General features: G+C 44.7%; 1 protein-coding gene across 2 annotated transcripts; it reads left to right on the top strand.

Annotated features, from left to right (window-relative positions):
* The first annotated feature begins 1,862 nt into the window (after window positions 1–1,862).
* Window positions 1,863–11,778, top strand: pias2 (protein inhibitor of activated STAT, 2). 2 transcript variants are annotated; one of them, XM_029134802.3, is made up of 14 exons: window positions 1,863–2,040; window positions 2,762–2,941; window positions 3,282–3,369; window positions 3,449–3,499; window positions 3,677–3,767; window positions 4,182–4,316; window positions 4,394–4,499; window positions 5,020–5,093; window positions 6,352–6,512; window positions 6,770–6,903; window positions 7,024–7,201; window positions 7,381–7,517; window positions 7,604–7,641; window positions 9,371–11,778. In XM_029134802.3, exons 2-14 carry the CDS (start codon window positions 2,830–2,832, stop codon window positions 9,578–9,580), a joined length of 1,515 nt encoding a protein of 504 aa, XP_028990635.1. In that variant the 5' UTR covers window positions 1,863–2,040; window positions 2,762–2,829; the 3' UTR covers window positions 9,581–11,778. The 2 variants fall into 2 exon arrangements, with proteins under 2 accessions (XP_028990635.1, XP_028990636.1); XM_029134803.3 differs by lacking the exon at window positions 1,863–2,040 and adding an exon at window positions 2,122–2,445.
* The last annotated feature ends 4,867 nt before the right edge of the window (window positions 11,779–16,645 follow it).

Here is a 16,645-nt window from a genome sequence, read left to right as displayed (position 1 = left end):
GTGTAATTAGCCCCACCTTGTTCCTGGTCATGATCAACAACATTTTTTCTAATCTGCCTCAGAGCTGGGAAGATCATTATTCACTGGTGATGAAGCATTATGGAAGAGGGGAGGAAATAAAAAACACCTAGCTAGTAAAATTCAGGATGGGATAACCAAAGTAGAGGGATGGGGGATGAAATGGTGCTTTCGCTTCTCAATAAAGGAAAGTAAGGTGATGCTCTTTACTGGAGGGAGGAAAAAAGAGCAGTGTATAATAAAGTTATATGGGCTTCTGTTAGAACAGGTTGATTCATTTAATTTTTTGGGGATGACTATGATTTCATATTAACACGGAAGGAGCACATTGATGATATAGTGAAGAAGTATAAGAAAGTAGTGAATGCGATGAGGTGTTTGGCAGGACTGGAGTGGGGAGCTGATGCTATTTCACTAAGAATCATTTATAGGACTTTGATACAGTCTCGTTTAGACTACAGGAGTATCGTATACAGTTCAGCAGCAAAAACAAGGATATAATTCAATCCAGAGCATTGGAGCTACTAAAACCTCCCCAGATGATGGAGATGCCTCCATGGTTGCACAGAAAGCAGATTTTAGTTAACTACTGGTTAGGTTTGGAAGGGTTTATGGATGACCACCCTACAAAAGTGAGTGCTGGGAAAGCTGGAGCATAACTAAGGGGAGTTTTGGTCAGGGGGGAGAAGAGTTAGCTAAAGAAATGGGTGTACTGGACAGGGAGTTTAGTCAGACAGTACTTTGGCCAAAGACGCCATTATGGAGGATGGAGAGTCCTGTTGTGGATCTGGAGATGTTAAGGTTTAAAAAAGGAAAGCAGTGTGGGCATTGTGGGGAGTTTTATTTGTATGTGGAAAAGCAATACCCTGAATTCATTCATATATCTATATATATATATATATATAGATAGATATATATATATATATCTTGTGTATACATATGGATCTAAGGATCCCAGAACTGACAGAACCTGTGCTGCAGTTACAGTGCCGAATCATAGCACAGACATGGTTAAAAGAACATCAAATGACCTGAGCGTGTATTCAGTGGTGATGTATGCAGTGTTATTAGCGTTAGAGTGGGTTCAACAGTATAGGCCCGATAAAGTTTTAGTATGTAGCGATTCTGCTTCTGTTCTGCACAGCATTGGGGCTGGAAGAGCTAAATATAGACAGGAATTACTGGTGAATACACTGTCGTTATTGTCCGAAGTAGTAGAACAGAATGTGGTAGTTCGGTTTGTGTGGACACCTGCTCATGGAGGAATTTTTGGTAATGAAAGAGCTGATAAATTAGCAACGGAGGGTTTTAAGCGTGATCAAACTGACATCACTGTTGCATTGTCAAAGCCTGAGGGGAAGAGTGTGGTGTGAAGAAAGGTAAATGAAAAATGGCAGCAGTACTGGGATCAGGTGACAAAGGGCAGACATTTGAATAGGTTGCAGAAGGAAGTGGGAGAGGACCCAGGACGGAGCAGGAAAAGAAGAGAAGAGGCTTTTACCAGGCTACGAATGGGACACAGTAACTTAAACAGTACGCTACTTACAATGGGGAAACATGATGACGGATGTGCAGAGTGTCAGGAATTGGAAACAGTAGAACATGTGGTGATGAGATGTAGAAAATACAGCTGTGAAAGAGGAGTAATGATGGCGGATTAGAGGAATGGCGGTGACGGAGCTGAGTGACTGACCAGCAGATCCAAGTTCGTAAGAAGAAAGAAGAAGAAGAAGAGAAAAGAAGAAGAAGAAAGAAGATAGAGAAGAAGAAAGAAGAAGAAAGAAGAAGAAGAAAGAAGAAGAAGAAGAAGAAGAAGAAGAAGAAGAAGAAGAAGAAGAAGAAGAAGAAGAAGAAGAAGAAGAAGAAGAAGAAGAAGAAGAAGAAGACGTCTACTCCCGACGCTTGGAACCTAACACCCCCCGCTGTCAGTGCCCCTACAGCCCAGCTGTGGCGTCACCTGGAAGTAGTCACACTGGGCTGGATGTCCGGAATAACAAGATGGCGGAGAACGAGGAGTTTCTGGTAAGCGGAGGAAAAACACTGAGCGGGACTTAACTTGTGCCAACACCACAACGTGTAACGACACTTAGTAAAAACGTGTCACTCACTATGCGGCCTCTGGAGTTCACGCCATGAGAAATTACTTCACGAAAGGACAATAATGGGCCTCTTCAAATAAGTTCGTTTACGTTTTAGTTGTTAGCCGTAATGCTAACTGTTTACCACTAGCACATCACTAATCATGATAGGTCCCTGCTTTCAATTTAGAACGATTTTAGTTTAACAATTGCGTCTAATTGTGACGTCATTGTCCGTTTATCTTATGTATTGAAACATTCAAAATCACTCACGAAAACAGTTAATATTGCAAAGGTTCCATCCATCACCCAGCGAAGATACACGGGTTAGCCGAAAGTTGAGTGAATGGTAAGACTCTATAAGTTAGTGGTTTAAATATATGCAGGTCGACTATTTGCGCCACACACCTTTAAAAGTAAATGTTAATGTTTCCAACAGAACATCTTAATGAATTATAGTTAATCGCGATTCTTGTTTTTTGACGGTGATAGCTTGTTTTGTTTACGTTAGCATAGTAAAGGCTGTTGGGAACCATGACTAGCATCATGACATTAGGCATCAGTCGACTCAAACGTGCTTATAAGATACCGTTCCCATTCATGTGGTGATCGTGAAGTCACTCACTCATTGTACTGTAGTGAGCGCTGACATTTTTTGTTTGCAGGCATAAGTTTTGTAACACAGACTTTAGCCTAGTGACTGGTGAAAAGCTGTGTCAAAACGAAAAGCAGCATGAATCTCCAGCAGCCGACCCCTCTCATGCCCCCTGTCCACCCAGATGTGCAGATGAAGGCCCTGCCTTTCTACGACGTGCTGGACGTCCTAATCAAGCCTTCAAGTTTAGGTCTGTGGCGTTTGCTTTCTGTTTGTTGTGTAACATACAACCTTGACTGAAACCTGACTTGATTATTGCCAGATAAGTAGTTTTTCAGCTATACTGAGCATAGCTGATTATTATGGCAGTTCTACCTTTTTGAATAATATTGACCCCTGACTGTTGGTCTATTTCGACAGAGGTAGAGCTTACACACAGGATGAATCGTGTTGGTTACAACTGGTTTTAAAATACTAATATATATGCATATTAATACACAAATTAAATTATGTATGTGTTTTCATTTGTGGTTTTTCAGTTGTTTGAAGAGCAGCATTTTGTAACCAGGTAACATAATGTGTGTTTGTAGGGGCGAGTACTGCACAAAGGTACCACCAAGAGAAATACTTTATCTTTGCCCTGACACCACAGCAAGTTAGGGAAGTATGCATCTCCAGGTATGGCAGTGTATCGTAGGATGCCGTACACGTCTGCCTGCTTGTACGTAACTGATAAAAATGGGTTGTTTGTTCACAGAGACTTTCTGCCAGGTGGTAGACGGGACTATATGGTTCAAATTCAGCTGAGGTAAGAATGTTATGAGTTGGCTGATCTGTACAAAAATAAGCAGTAAAACTGATGACTCCTTCATGGGGTTTTAATAACACTGTGTACTGTAAATAGAGAAACACAGTAATACCATGTTTTATGTAATAGTGAAGTGTGTGCTTATTCAGATGCATAAATGTTGCTTTGTGTTGTTAGGTTTTGCTTGTCAGAGACAAGCTGTCCTCAGGAGGATAATTACCCAAACAGTCTATGTATTAAGGTCAACGGGAAACTTTTTCCTTTGCCGGTAGGTGTTTTCTTCTTCTTCTTGTTTTTTGTTATTTTTGAGAATAGACCAACATGTGGTCTAAAAGGCTTCTATCAATTTGAAGGTCACAATTAGAGAGGAATGCCACAATCAATCCCTCTGAGTCATGGTAAAGCATTGCAGGTGGCCAACAGTGGGATGTTTTTCTCAGAGTGATTGAAAAACTTTTGTTCATGCTGAAAAATAAACTCTTTCATGACCTTTATTTATTTTGACGAAGTTGGCTGGTGACCTGTTCTGAATAACGGGTCGCAGTAGCTTCCTGCTTTTGTCAGTCCCCCTCAGGGGTTAATCTGAATGCCTTGAGTTCTTAAAAAAGAACTTAATAGTGTCCTTATATTTAAAACTCTGACCGTATACATTCTTCTTTGCGGATGCCTTTTGTTTCTGTAGGGTTATGCACCACCACCGAAAAACGGTGTTGAACAGAAGAGACCAGGAAGACCCCTAAACATTACTTCCCTCATCCGACTCTCCTCTGCAGTACCAAATCAGATATCAGTGACATGGGCACCTGAAATTGGCAAAGTGAGAACCACAAAACATCTTTTCACCTTTTTCTTTGCTCTTCTGTTTTCATCTGTTTTCTCTGTGTTTCTTTTAAGACCTATTCTATGTCCGTGTACCTGGTGAGGCAACTCACATCACCACTGCTCCTGCAGAGGCTAAGAATGAAAGGCATCAGGAATCCAGACCACTCCAGAGCACTAAGTATATTTATAATATTTCTTTTGGATGTTAAAGCATATTTTTATCATGACAAAGTCACACTGTTTGAATTAAAATGATCTAGTAAGTCTATTAATATCTGCACCCTGGAAATATACATCTCTGAGTTTGAGGATATCCGTAGAAAAGTAGAAGAAGAGAAAGAAGTATCCTTGTTAATAACAGGCAGTACAATAGCAGGGTATAGTATGAATTTAACCTGTAACAGTTTGATGCATCTGAAGACATCACATTGAGCTGCGTGAAGTTTGCATTTTTTATATATTTTGTACTTATGTAATTATTTATTTCAGAATCAGTTTTATTAACTATTAAAAAAGCAATGAAGTAATTTTTCTTATCTTTGTTGACACTAGAAAAATCAGGTGATGGGATGCTACATTTTTACAAAATGTTTAGTGATCTAATTACACCAGAGATGTTTTGTTTGCTTATGTGTTTATGACTTATTTGGTTTTGCATCTTTATATTAATGCTATACTTCTTCCCCTCTGTGCTCCAGTCAAAGAGAAGCTGACAGCAGATCCAGACAGTGAGGTTGCTACAACAAGCCTTCGAGTATCACTCATGTGCCCGGTAATCACGGCGATTGTGTCAAATGTTAATATTATTGTTCTGACTAAATTGTATGAAGCTATGGCAACTACGTGGACACAGAATGTAATGCAAAATGTCTCCATTAAGAGTGTAGTAATTGCAGCCTATACCAGATTGCAACTGGAGATCTAAACGATGCACCATTATTGCTGGTCAACTTTGTTGCAGTGTTTGCTAGTAGGGCTGCAACAACGAATGGACAAATCAATAATAATCGATGACGGGCATTGATCGATTATGATTTGTCATTATCGCCGTATTAGTATTGTATCGTATTAGTCGGCCTACTCATTTTACGGTGCAGCGCAATGACAAAAATAGCGCAACAGCTGGCAAAATGCTGGAGAAAACAAACCAAGCGGCAGCAGCAGAAAGGCTGCGCCCTAATTTCTTCATATGAGCATTGAATATTAAAGGAAGACAACGTTTAGCTCCAAGAAATACAAAGTTCAGTTCATGGTTTGTTAATACTACAGCGACACAGGAGAACGTAAGAATGAAACACTGGTTTCCCGGATGTAGCAGCGGGAACAAACGCTGTTTATCATCAAGTGAAGACTCTTCATTAAGTCATTAAGTGCGGCTGTTTTAAAAGTTATTTGTTACTTAATCTGTTTGCTGTGAGTGTCAGCTGACTGCACATCATCTCGTTCATTACACAGTGATAAACGGCGCCACCACAGAATAGCGGTGCAGACACTAAATGTAACAGCAGCATTAACATATGACGACATGGTTTTTAGTGGTTTTCACTGTTGCCTCAGAGCCAGAAGGAGCCCAGGAGTCTCTGTGCAGTTTACACGTTCTCCCTGATGTTGATGGAGCTGCTGCAGATCTTCACATTAGAACAAAACTCTATGTTTGCTTTGTTTATTTATATTTTGTATATGGAAGTTTTATTATTTAAACACTGGATGTTGTGTTTTGTTTGAGATTTAAAGAGTCAAAATCAAAACCCCGATAAGGGATTTCTCATAAGCAAAACATCAAATAATATTTTTGAATTTTTTTTATCAGGTTACTCGAAAAAATAATCAACGGATTAATCAATTATCTAAATAATCTTCAGTTGCGGCCCTACTTTCTAGTGCTAGGTGTCAGTATTTATCTTAACACAAGTCCTAATAATAATAATAATAATAACCTCTGTGTTGGACTCTATATATATGTATAAACTGTGTTCAGATTGTGGATGCAAGCCAGCATTTTATTAATCCATGTCTATATTGTCTTTCAGCTGGGGAAGATGCGACTGACTGTACCGTGTCGGGCGGTGACCTGCTCTCACCTGCAATGCTTTGATGCCGCCCTCTACCTACAGATGAATGAGAAAAAACCTACGTGGATATGTCCTGTGTGTGACAAGAAGGCTGCTTACGAAAGTCTCATCATTGATGGGTTAGTTAACGTTCTGTAATTCAGGCACTTGACACATGATGTAATGTAACTCTTGCTATGAAAAAGGCAACTGTTTTAGATGATTGTTAGGTAAAGTTATGAGGATGTTGTAGTACAAATCTCTCCACGGTCACATTAGTACAGGTTGACTGGTCTTGATAAACTATGAACCTCACAAACAGGTATCTTCAGCGCCTTAAGGATTTCACAACCTGCAAACAGAAGCTGAGAAACGCATGTTTTATTCTTCTGCTCAGGTTGTTCTTGGAGATCCTAAACGACTGCTCAGATGTGGACGAAATCAAGTTTCAAGAGGATGGAACCTGGTGTCCCATGAGACCAAAGAAGGAAGCTGTCAAGGTCTCTTCTCAATCAGTTCTAAAAATTGAAAGTAAGTAAATTTTCTTGATACCAGGATGCAGTGTTCGCTAAAACTGTACCACATGTGTACAGGCCTGAATGTTTTCTACACATGTAAACAAAACCATTTTCCATTCCATTTTGTCCTCAGCTCCCATGCGGCAGCCGACAGTGGTCCCTCATTCTCCTGAGCCCAGTTCCATCAAGAAGACAGATGTGATTGATCTGACTCTAGAAAGCTCCTCGTCTTCTGATGAAGAGGATACAGACCCTCCATTGAAGAAACATTGTGTTTACATTTCCAAAAATGAGGAGATGCACGCAAAAGGGTAAGTAAGCTCCTGTTCACAGACCTGCATAGACCTTGTTCCTAAACTGTAAATATTTCTTGCTATTAAGCATATTTCATCAATATACATATTATTACTATATCAACATATCAGTAACACATTGGGCAACACTGGACAGTAGATGTTTTCTCTGATAAACGTTTGCTGCTTTTGTTCAGAGTGTTGACCTACCAGCCCACTGTACGTGTGCCAAATGTCCAGCCACTGGACCCTTCATACCTCACCTCTACACTTGCTGACTATGCAGTCCCTTTCCACCCTTCCACTCTGGCCACCATCCCCACAGACATGCAGAGTGAGTCAGTCGGACAGCGTGACTGTGTGACCACAACTAACACTAACCATGCTGTTGTTAAACTGATTTTTCTCTCCTCCCTTTAGGTCTGGATTTGTTTTCCCTAATTCAAGCAGATACTCAGGTATGTTTTACATTTTTTTTGTAGATTTCTCCTTCCAACACTGCTGTGAACATTAGTTTAAGGTACCTACAGTATCTCTAAGCGAGTCCACGCCTCAAATTTTTGTAAATATTTGGTTATATCTTGACGTAACGCTGAAGAAATGCTACTTTGCTCCAATGTAGAGTAGTGACTGTACAGCTTGTAGAACGGGAACATTTGCTGTCCACTCAAAATAACTTTAATGTTAATAGTTAAGCTATTAATTTAGCTATTAATAGCTATCTCAAGCTATTAATGTCTGAAGCGCTGGTCACAAAGGTGAATACGCCCTAAGTGGAAATGTCCAAATTGGACCAAATTAGCCATTTTCTGTCCTGATGTCATGGGACACATTATTGTTACAGGGTCTCAGGTGTGAATGGGAACCAGGGACCATGTACAAAGGGTACTTACACACAAAAATATGGCGTACCTTCTTATCCATGCAAACGTTTAGATGTAGTTATAATAACCAAAATCGGACAGAGTGGGATAGCTGAAGCAGACCATATGTAATTAATGTTATATATAATATTAATAGGAATTAACATATTCACAGTGAGGAAAATAAATATTATATCCTGCTATTTTGCAAGTTCTCTCACTTAGAAATCATGGACGGGTCTGAATTTTCTTTGGGATGGTGTTTATGGGATGGTACTCGTCATTCTTCTTCCTTCAAACGTGGTTAATGGAATTAAGGGGAGATTGACAGTCATGTTTAGCTTCTTCCATTTTGTAATGATTGCTCCCACAGTGGACCTTTTCCCCGTAGCCCTTTCCAACCTTGTGGAGTGTACAATTTTGTCTCTGGTGTCTTTTGACAGCTCTTTGGTGTTGGCCATGTTAGTAGTTGGAGTCTTACAGATTGTATGAGGTGGACAGGTGTCTTTATGCTGCTAACGACCTCGGACAGATGCATCTAATTTAGTATAATAAATGGAGAGGAGGTGGACTGAATGAAGGCAATCATCCTGCCTAGGAGCGCGGTAGCTAGAGCGTCAGCCTACCGACTGGGCCACGTGGCAGTACTCCAACATGGTAACAGCCCCAAACGCACATCCAAGATGACCCTGCCTTGCTCAACGAGTTGAGGGTCAAGGTGAGGGACTGGCCAAGCATGTCTCCAGACCTTAACCCTGTTGAGCATCTGTGGCTCGTCATCGAACTGAAGGTGGAGCAGCACAAGGTGTCAAATACGCAGCAGCTCCATGATGTCGTCATGAAGGAGAAGAGGACGCCAGTGGAACCTGTGAAGCTCTGGTGAACTCCACGCCTAAGAGGGTGACGACAGAGTTGTAAATAAAGGTTGCCACTCAAAGTACTGGCACTTTGGCCCAATTTGGACATTTGCACTTAGGGTGTACTCACTTTATTCACCTGAGGTTCAGACATGAATGCCTGTGACGAGTTATTTTGAGTGGACAGCACAGTCGATTCTTTACATGCGAGCAAAGTGTCATTTCTTCAGTGTGACACGATGGGTCTATTAAAATGTAATAAAACATTAAGTGTAAAAGACAAAAATAAGTTATTGTCAAACTGAGCAATTGTATCATAATACCACTAGGTTTAAGTCAAACTTAAGTAGCTCCCAGAAACTCTCTAGACTTAACATGATGCAACCATATGTGTACAAGAAAATACACTGTGGGATAGATGGAAGATGAAGTTTGTGAAAAGCCACGTGGTGAATGTTGCCTTTCAGCATTACCGGCCGTTCCTGGATAACCTGACGAGCAGCATGCAGAGCGCCGCTGCAGCCAGCACCAGCTCAGCCCTGGTCTCGTCCACCAGCCACTATGACACCAGCGCTCACACTGCCAGCTCCATCCATGAGACGCGAGTGATCACGGGAGGCGGCGGCGGCGCCGGAGGCCCTGACGGCAGCATATCGGACATCATTTCACTAGACTGAGGCCAGCTGCAGGGGCCTTTGTAGTCCAGGTTTTATTAGAAAGAGACGCACTCAAATTGGTATACATGAGCACTTTAATGGTCTGAGGATTTTCAGCTTGTTTCCTGTTGCATAGCTTTTTTTACTACCATTTTAATTGTGTGAAATTAGACTTTTTCTGAATGTTTCCTGGTGAGTTGACACATACTCAACATACACTGTTCTTTTTTGCTGTCACATCATATATGTGACACAATGAGATGATGCTTTTGTCCTTAGTCTCATATTCTAATCCAGTTCCAGTTCGGTTCAACGGTTTTCTACTGAACATTCTGTACTTTTACATGGTGGTTTTAATTGGTATTTTCAGGTTTTCTGGTGGCCTAGACGCAATGCACACAAAGATGGAGGAACAGTCTTATTATTCTTCCATTTTTGCTGTCATAATGAAAAAGACATTTCCAGTGATGAAAATATTTCAAACATTGATCTTTTCATTTATACCAATTTGTTTGCTCGTCCGCTCATGTCTAACTTGTGTGTTCTGGTTGACCTGGACGGCGTGCCTTGTTCGCATAGAGTCCAGATAAATGGAAGAGGAGATCTCCCTCCACCCGGCGACATGTAGTGTTGCACTGCCACGTGTGGAAGCAGGACGTCCCAGTGAAGAAGGACTTGTGGACAGAAAAGCAGTGACCTTTGAGCCACGGGCCGGCGCTGTCGCTGTCTGTTAGACTGGGTTTGACCCTGTCAAATGCTTTCATTTAGCTTGTTTTTTCAGAGCGGCCCACGCTTTGGTGGGTTTCCTACAGGGCAGCTTTTACATCGTACCAATCCAAGATGTTCCTTTGCCACTGTAATTTAGTCAGAGCAATAATGATTTCATTGTTAGGCTGAAGACATTTACAAATGGAATTCAGAAGCTCCTTCAGGCTTCTTTTTACCACCAGTCACCTAAACTCTCCCTTGTGCCAGTTTTTTGACTATACAAACTGTAAAAATGGGTAATTTTTGTTGTATAAGTAAATCTAAAGGAATAATTTACAGTTTAAACCATGACCTGAGTTTTATGTGCTTAGCCTAGCTTAGCATAGGACAGGAAGAAGGATGAAACCACTAGCCCAGCTGCCACTGTTCCTGTTTGTAGTTCAGTTCAGTTCCCTTTTCCCACTGCTCCCTGTCTTCCAGTCCACGCTGCGTCAAGCTCGGTGCATCTCATCTCTTTTTATCCACTCAGACATGAGAGTTCTCCACCTGAATGTTTTAATCTGGAGTAAAGCCAAGACGTGTATTTCAGAAAAGCTTGAGATGTTTGCTAGAGAATTCTCCAGACATTCTCTGACATTTATGCCATTGTTCAGTGGGTTTGACATCATGCAGGTCAGGTTTATCTGTTAACATTTTACCAAGTCTACTCTGTAGTTCTTAACATTCTGACCTCCCTGCTGTCCTCCGTTTTTTGCTCATTCATTCTGATTCTCTGTATGCCATGGATGTACACAACATCGATGTTTGCTCAATGTTTGCAGCTAAAGCCCATTTCGTAGTCGGCAGCGAGCAGCAACATCACAAATGATAAACCAGGCAGCTACTGTATCATAACCACATCATCTGGATGACTTGCTGTGTATGTGGACTCAGGGACCTACCAGCTTGTAGCTCAGCGTATTTCTTTTATTCAAACATTATGTTGACATTTGCATGTTTACATATTCTGGCTGTGAGATGTGTCAAGACAAACCGCACACTTGGCTCCAGTGTTGTGTAGTCACGGTGATGTTTTTTGACAATCTAAAACTAAAATGTTGTCACTGAATTGTGGTGGAAGCAGAAATGTGAGGCATGTGTCAGGTAAAACTATGATGACATATCACCAGCGGTTGGTGCAAACATGCTAAATGACGTCCAGATCCAGAACAGCAGCTTCACTCACAGGAAGTGAAGCGTCTGCATCGAGTTGTTTGTCTTTGGGTCTGCAGGCGACGTTGGTGATGTGGATCCATGTTGTTTACGTTTTGTATTGACCACATTTTGTAGACATTATTCACATCACTCGCGTAGATTCCATATTAACATGTTTTTACGTTGCTTTTTATTGACATGGTTTATAACAAAACTGTCCTTCCTGTATCGGTGAACATGCAGCATTTTTGAATTGTGGTACAACATGTGGGTGTTTTTTTATTAATAAATGTTTTCTGTTTTTATTGAGTCGAAAAGGTCCATTCAGGTTTGTTATTCCTAGAGTGAATAAGAAGCTGTGATGTTTTTCTCAAACAGCATAATGTTCATAATGTGCCACAAAAAGGGTTTGAACACATAGAAACAATTACATTTTTTATAAGTTTATTATATATTTACATTTTATTTTTTATTTTACACATTTACAGCGTTGGATCCGTGCTTTGAGTGACTCGGTTCCTTACCCTCCTTACACCTGTTCTCCACACGGGGGCAGTGCAGGCTCGGTCACAGGCTGAGTCAGCCCACGGTGCTGTTACGCCTACACAACGGGTCGGACCTTCACCTTTCAGTCTGCATGTTTGTATTTTTGGGGTTTAGTGTAGTCTTTACTAGTTTATTATTATTAAACCCTCATTTGCTGTTTCTTTTTAAAATGATGATGGTGATGATTGTTTTTATTAATGTTATAATTATATTTACATTTGATTGAGTTATTGAATTACTTTATAAATTATTTTAAAAGTTCATAGCAAGGTTTAGTGACCACTTTCTGGCTACAGAAGGAAACCCGCCATTAATGAGCCAGACAGATCATCCAGAGCTCCACATGGAGCTCTCTCTCTCCGTGGGGTCAGTGATCATGACTGTGCTTATAAAAACACATGCAGACGAACCTCTGACTGAACATGATGCCGTGTCTGCATTTTAAATGAAGCCTCTGATGTTGCCTAATCAAAGTCAGGTCCACCTCATTCAGAAGCTAAAGATGGAGCTAAAACTCAGAAAGTCCTGATCCTGGTGAAGAGTTCAGTTCAGCCACACATTTGTTTAAATTTCATCTATGAACGTCTACTTGCACTTCTCATGTTTCAAAGACTTTGTGATTCCTTCCAAGTTTCACCACCAGGCTCCTTTAAACACTGTACCACATTAATGTCCTCAGCATGACCTCATGTCAACTGTAGAAACCTGGGACTAACGGTTTTTAATCTTTGGTTTGGCCACAAGGCCCAATTAATCACTGCCCACTCAACATGTCAGGTCAGATGACAAGCAGAGAGCAGGGGGAAAGCACAGGCAAAGTAGGGGAAAGTCAGCTTGGGAAATCACAGGCGACTATCAGTGAAGGCTGAGGTCACGTGAAGGTCACTGCTGTAGCAGGTGTTTGTTTGCAGCTGTCAAACGGAAGAAACAGACCCAGGTTCCCAACGCGTTACTGCTTCGAGTCCTAATAAGTGCCTACAAGCAGGTTGGAGTGTGAGCAGGTGAGTCTCTGTGACTGTGATGCATTCAAAGACCTCACCTCTGGTGCCTACAGCTTTACTACTGCTTTAGTGGAATTAGCTAAGAAGTTTCTATTCATTTCAATAATGGTTTTCATAACTACAACTCAATTCAGCTTAAGTTCCATCCATCCATCCATTTTCATCCGCTTATCCGGGGCCAGGTTGCGGGGGCAGCAGTCTAAGCAGAGAGTTCCAGACTTCCCTCTCCCCGGACACTTCCTCCAGCTCTTCCGGTGGGACCCAAGACGTTCCCAGGCCAGCCGAGAGACGTAGTCTCTCCAGCGAGTCCTGGGTCTTCCTCGGGGCCTCCTACCGGTGGGACATGCCCGGAACACCTCCCCAGGGAGGCGTCCAGGAGGCATCCGAACTAGATGCCCGAGCCACCTCAACTGGCTCCTCTCGATGTGGAGGAGCAGCGACTCTACTCCGAGCTCCTCACCTTATCTCTAAGGGAGCGCCAGCCACCCTGCGGAGGAAGCTCATTTCAGCCGCTTGTATCCGTGACCTTGCCCTTTCGGTCTTGACCCAAAGCTCATGACCATAGGTGAGGGTAGGAACGTAGATTGACTGGTAAATTGAGAGCTTTGCCTTTCGGCTCAGCTCCCTCTTCACCACGACGGACCGATACACCAACCGCACCGATCTGTCTGTCAATCGCACGCTACTTTCTTCCCTCACTCGTGAGATACTTAAACTCCTCCACTTGAGGCAGGAACTCTCCTCCAACCTGGAGAGAGCAAACCACCTTTTTCCGTCGAGAACCATGGCCTCAGATTTGGAGGAACTGATTCTCATCCCAGCCGCTTCACACTCAGCTGCAAAACCGCACCAGCGCACGCTGGAGGTCCTGGCCCGATGAAGCCAACAGGACAACATCATCTGCAAAAAGAAGAGATGCTATCCTGTGGTTCCCAAACCAGACCCCCTCCGGCCCCTGGCTGCGCCTAGAAATTCTGTCCATAAAAATAATGAACAGAACCGGTGACAAAGGGCAGCCCTGCCAAAGTCCAACATGCACCGGGAACAGGTCTGACTTATTGCTGGCAATGCAAACCAAGCTCCTGCTCCGGTTGTACAAAGACTGAACAGCCCTTAGCAAAGGGCCCTGGACTCCATACTCCCGGAGCACCCCCCACAGGATGTCACGAGGGACGCGGTCGAATGCCTTCTCCAGATCCACAAAGCACATGTAGACTGGTTGGGCAAACTCCCACAAACCCTCAAGCACCCTGCTGAGGGTATAAAGCTGGTCCAGCGTTCCACAACCAGGCCGAAAACCACATTGTTCCTCCTGTATCCTGTCAGGACTCGGGGGCAGGCGGCAGACCCACATGCACAGCGCAGAGGCAAGGTGACGATTAACACAGGTTTTATTTTAGAAAACAGAGTCAGACGGTCCAGGTCATACACAACGCTTGGCAGGGAATTACCAAAGGGAGCAGGCAGTTTCCAGTCCAGTAAACAAGCGAGGTTCGTTACACGGGCAGGCTCGGCAAAGGTACAGGCAGGGATAAGACAAACTCACGGTCAGATGTTCGGTCCAGGTTCTTTTCACAGGCGACGGTACAAACAAGGATCAGGCAGGATACACGGTCAAGGTAATCAGGGTCAAACACGAGGGAACTAGACACGACACGGTGGAACGAAGTGTGGAACTAAAGAAACTCGACAATCTGGCAACATGAGTCTGTGAACGGTGGGGCTATATACTGGTGCTGATTATTGATTGGTAACAGGTGTGGATACTGGGAACCGGAGAGTGACGACTGGGTGAACAGGAAGTTAACAAAATAAAACAGGAAGCAGTGTGACAACAGGACATGGCGTGAACATGACATATCCGAGGTTCGACTATCGGCCGAATTCTCCTCTCCAGTACCCTGGCTCAGACTTTCCCAGGGAGGCTGAGAAGTGTGATCCCCCTATAGTTGGAACACACTCTCCTGTCCCCCTTTTTGTAAAGAGGGACAACCACCCCGGTTGTCCAGTCCAGAGGAACTGTCACCCTCGTCCACGCGATGTTGCAGAGGCGTGTCACCCAAGACAGCCCCACAACATCCAGAGACTTGAGGTACTCAGGACGGATCTCATCCACCCCCGCTGCTCTGCCACCGAGGAGCTTACTAACTACCTCAGTGACCTCAGCCTGGGTGATGGGCGAGTCCGCCTCTGAGTCCCCTGCCTCTGCTTCCTCAGCAGAAGGCATGTCGAAGGGGTTGAGGAGATCCTCAAAGTACTCCTTCTACCATGCAATAACATCCCCAGTTGAGGTCAACAGCTCCCCACCTCCACTGAAAACAGAGTTGGTAAAGAACTGCTTCCCCCTCCTGAGGCGCCGAACGGTTTGCCAAGTGGACCCACCATCCGCAGGAGGAACCGTAAGGGGCCGGTGCAGAGTGGATTGGGCAGCAGTCGAAGGCGGGAGCCTCGGCGACCCAATCCCTGGATAACCAATATAGCTATTGGGACATGGAATGTCACGTCACTGGGGGGAAAGGAGCCTGAGCTTGTGCAGGAGGTCGAGCGGTACCGGCTAGAAATAGTCGGGCTCACCTCCACACACAGCCTGGGCTGCGGCTGGCGCGACCCCCTCCTGGAGGTCCGCCGGGACTGCGGCTGGCGCGACCCCCTCCTGGAGGTGCGCAGGGACTGCAGCTGGCGCGACCTCCTCCTGGAGGTGCGCAGGGACTGCAGCTGGCGCGACCTCCTCCTGGAGGTGCGCAGGGACTGCAGCTGGCGCGACCTCCTCCTGGAGGTGCGTAGGGACTGCAGCTGGCGCGACCTCCTCCTGGAGGTGCGCAGAAACTGCAGCTGGCGCGGCCTCCTCCTGGAGGTCCGCAGGAGCTGCAGCAGGCGCCGCCTCATCCTGGAGGCCGGCGGGCGCTGCGGCTCCGAGGGTGACAGGGACTGGAACGACCTCTCTCGGGCCGACAGGAACGAGGACTGGAACGACCGCCACAGGGCCGACAGAAACGGGAACGGCCGCTACAGGGCCGACGGGAACAGGACCAGGGACAGGAACGGCCGCCACATGGCCGACAGGGACAGGAACGACCTCAACTTGGCAGACAGGGACAGGAACGACCTCAACTTGGCCGACAGGGACAGAAACGACCTCAACTCGGCCGACAGGGACAGGAACGACCTCAACTCGGCCGACAGGGGCGGGAACGGCCGCAACATGGCCGACAGGGACTGGAACGGCCTCAACATGGCCGACGGGAACTGGAACGGCCTCAACATGGCCGACAGGAACTGGAACGGCCTCAACATGGCCGACAGGAACAGGAACGGCCGCAACATGGCCGACAGGAACAGGAACGGCCGCAACATGGCCGACAGGAACAGGAACGGCCGCAACATGGCCGACAGGAACAGGAACGACCCCTAACGGGTCGACAGGAACTGGGACGGCGTCCCCTCCGGAGCCGGCAGGACTGCTTACAGAGCTGCCGAGCTCGACGGAGGAGACGTCGGGCCAGATTGGGTGGAACTAACAGTCGTCAGACGGACGGTGCCCTCTGACTGGGACAAGGACTGAGCGTGACTGGACTGGACTGGGACGTGACTCGACTGGACCGGAACATGGGCTAGACTCGACTGGACCTGAGCGTGA

This window comes from Betta splendens, chromosome 19 (genome assembly GCF_900634795.4).
Source record: "Betta splendens chromosome 19, fBetSpl5.4, whole genome shotgun sequence".
NCBI classification, from domain to species: Eukaryota; Metazoa; Chordata; class Actinopteri; order Anabantiformes; family Osphronemidae; genus Betta; species Betta splendens.
The sequence above is the reverse complement of the archived record's forward strand: the minus strand, read 5'-3'. Positions and strand labels throughout refer to the sequence as shown.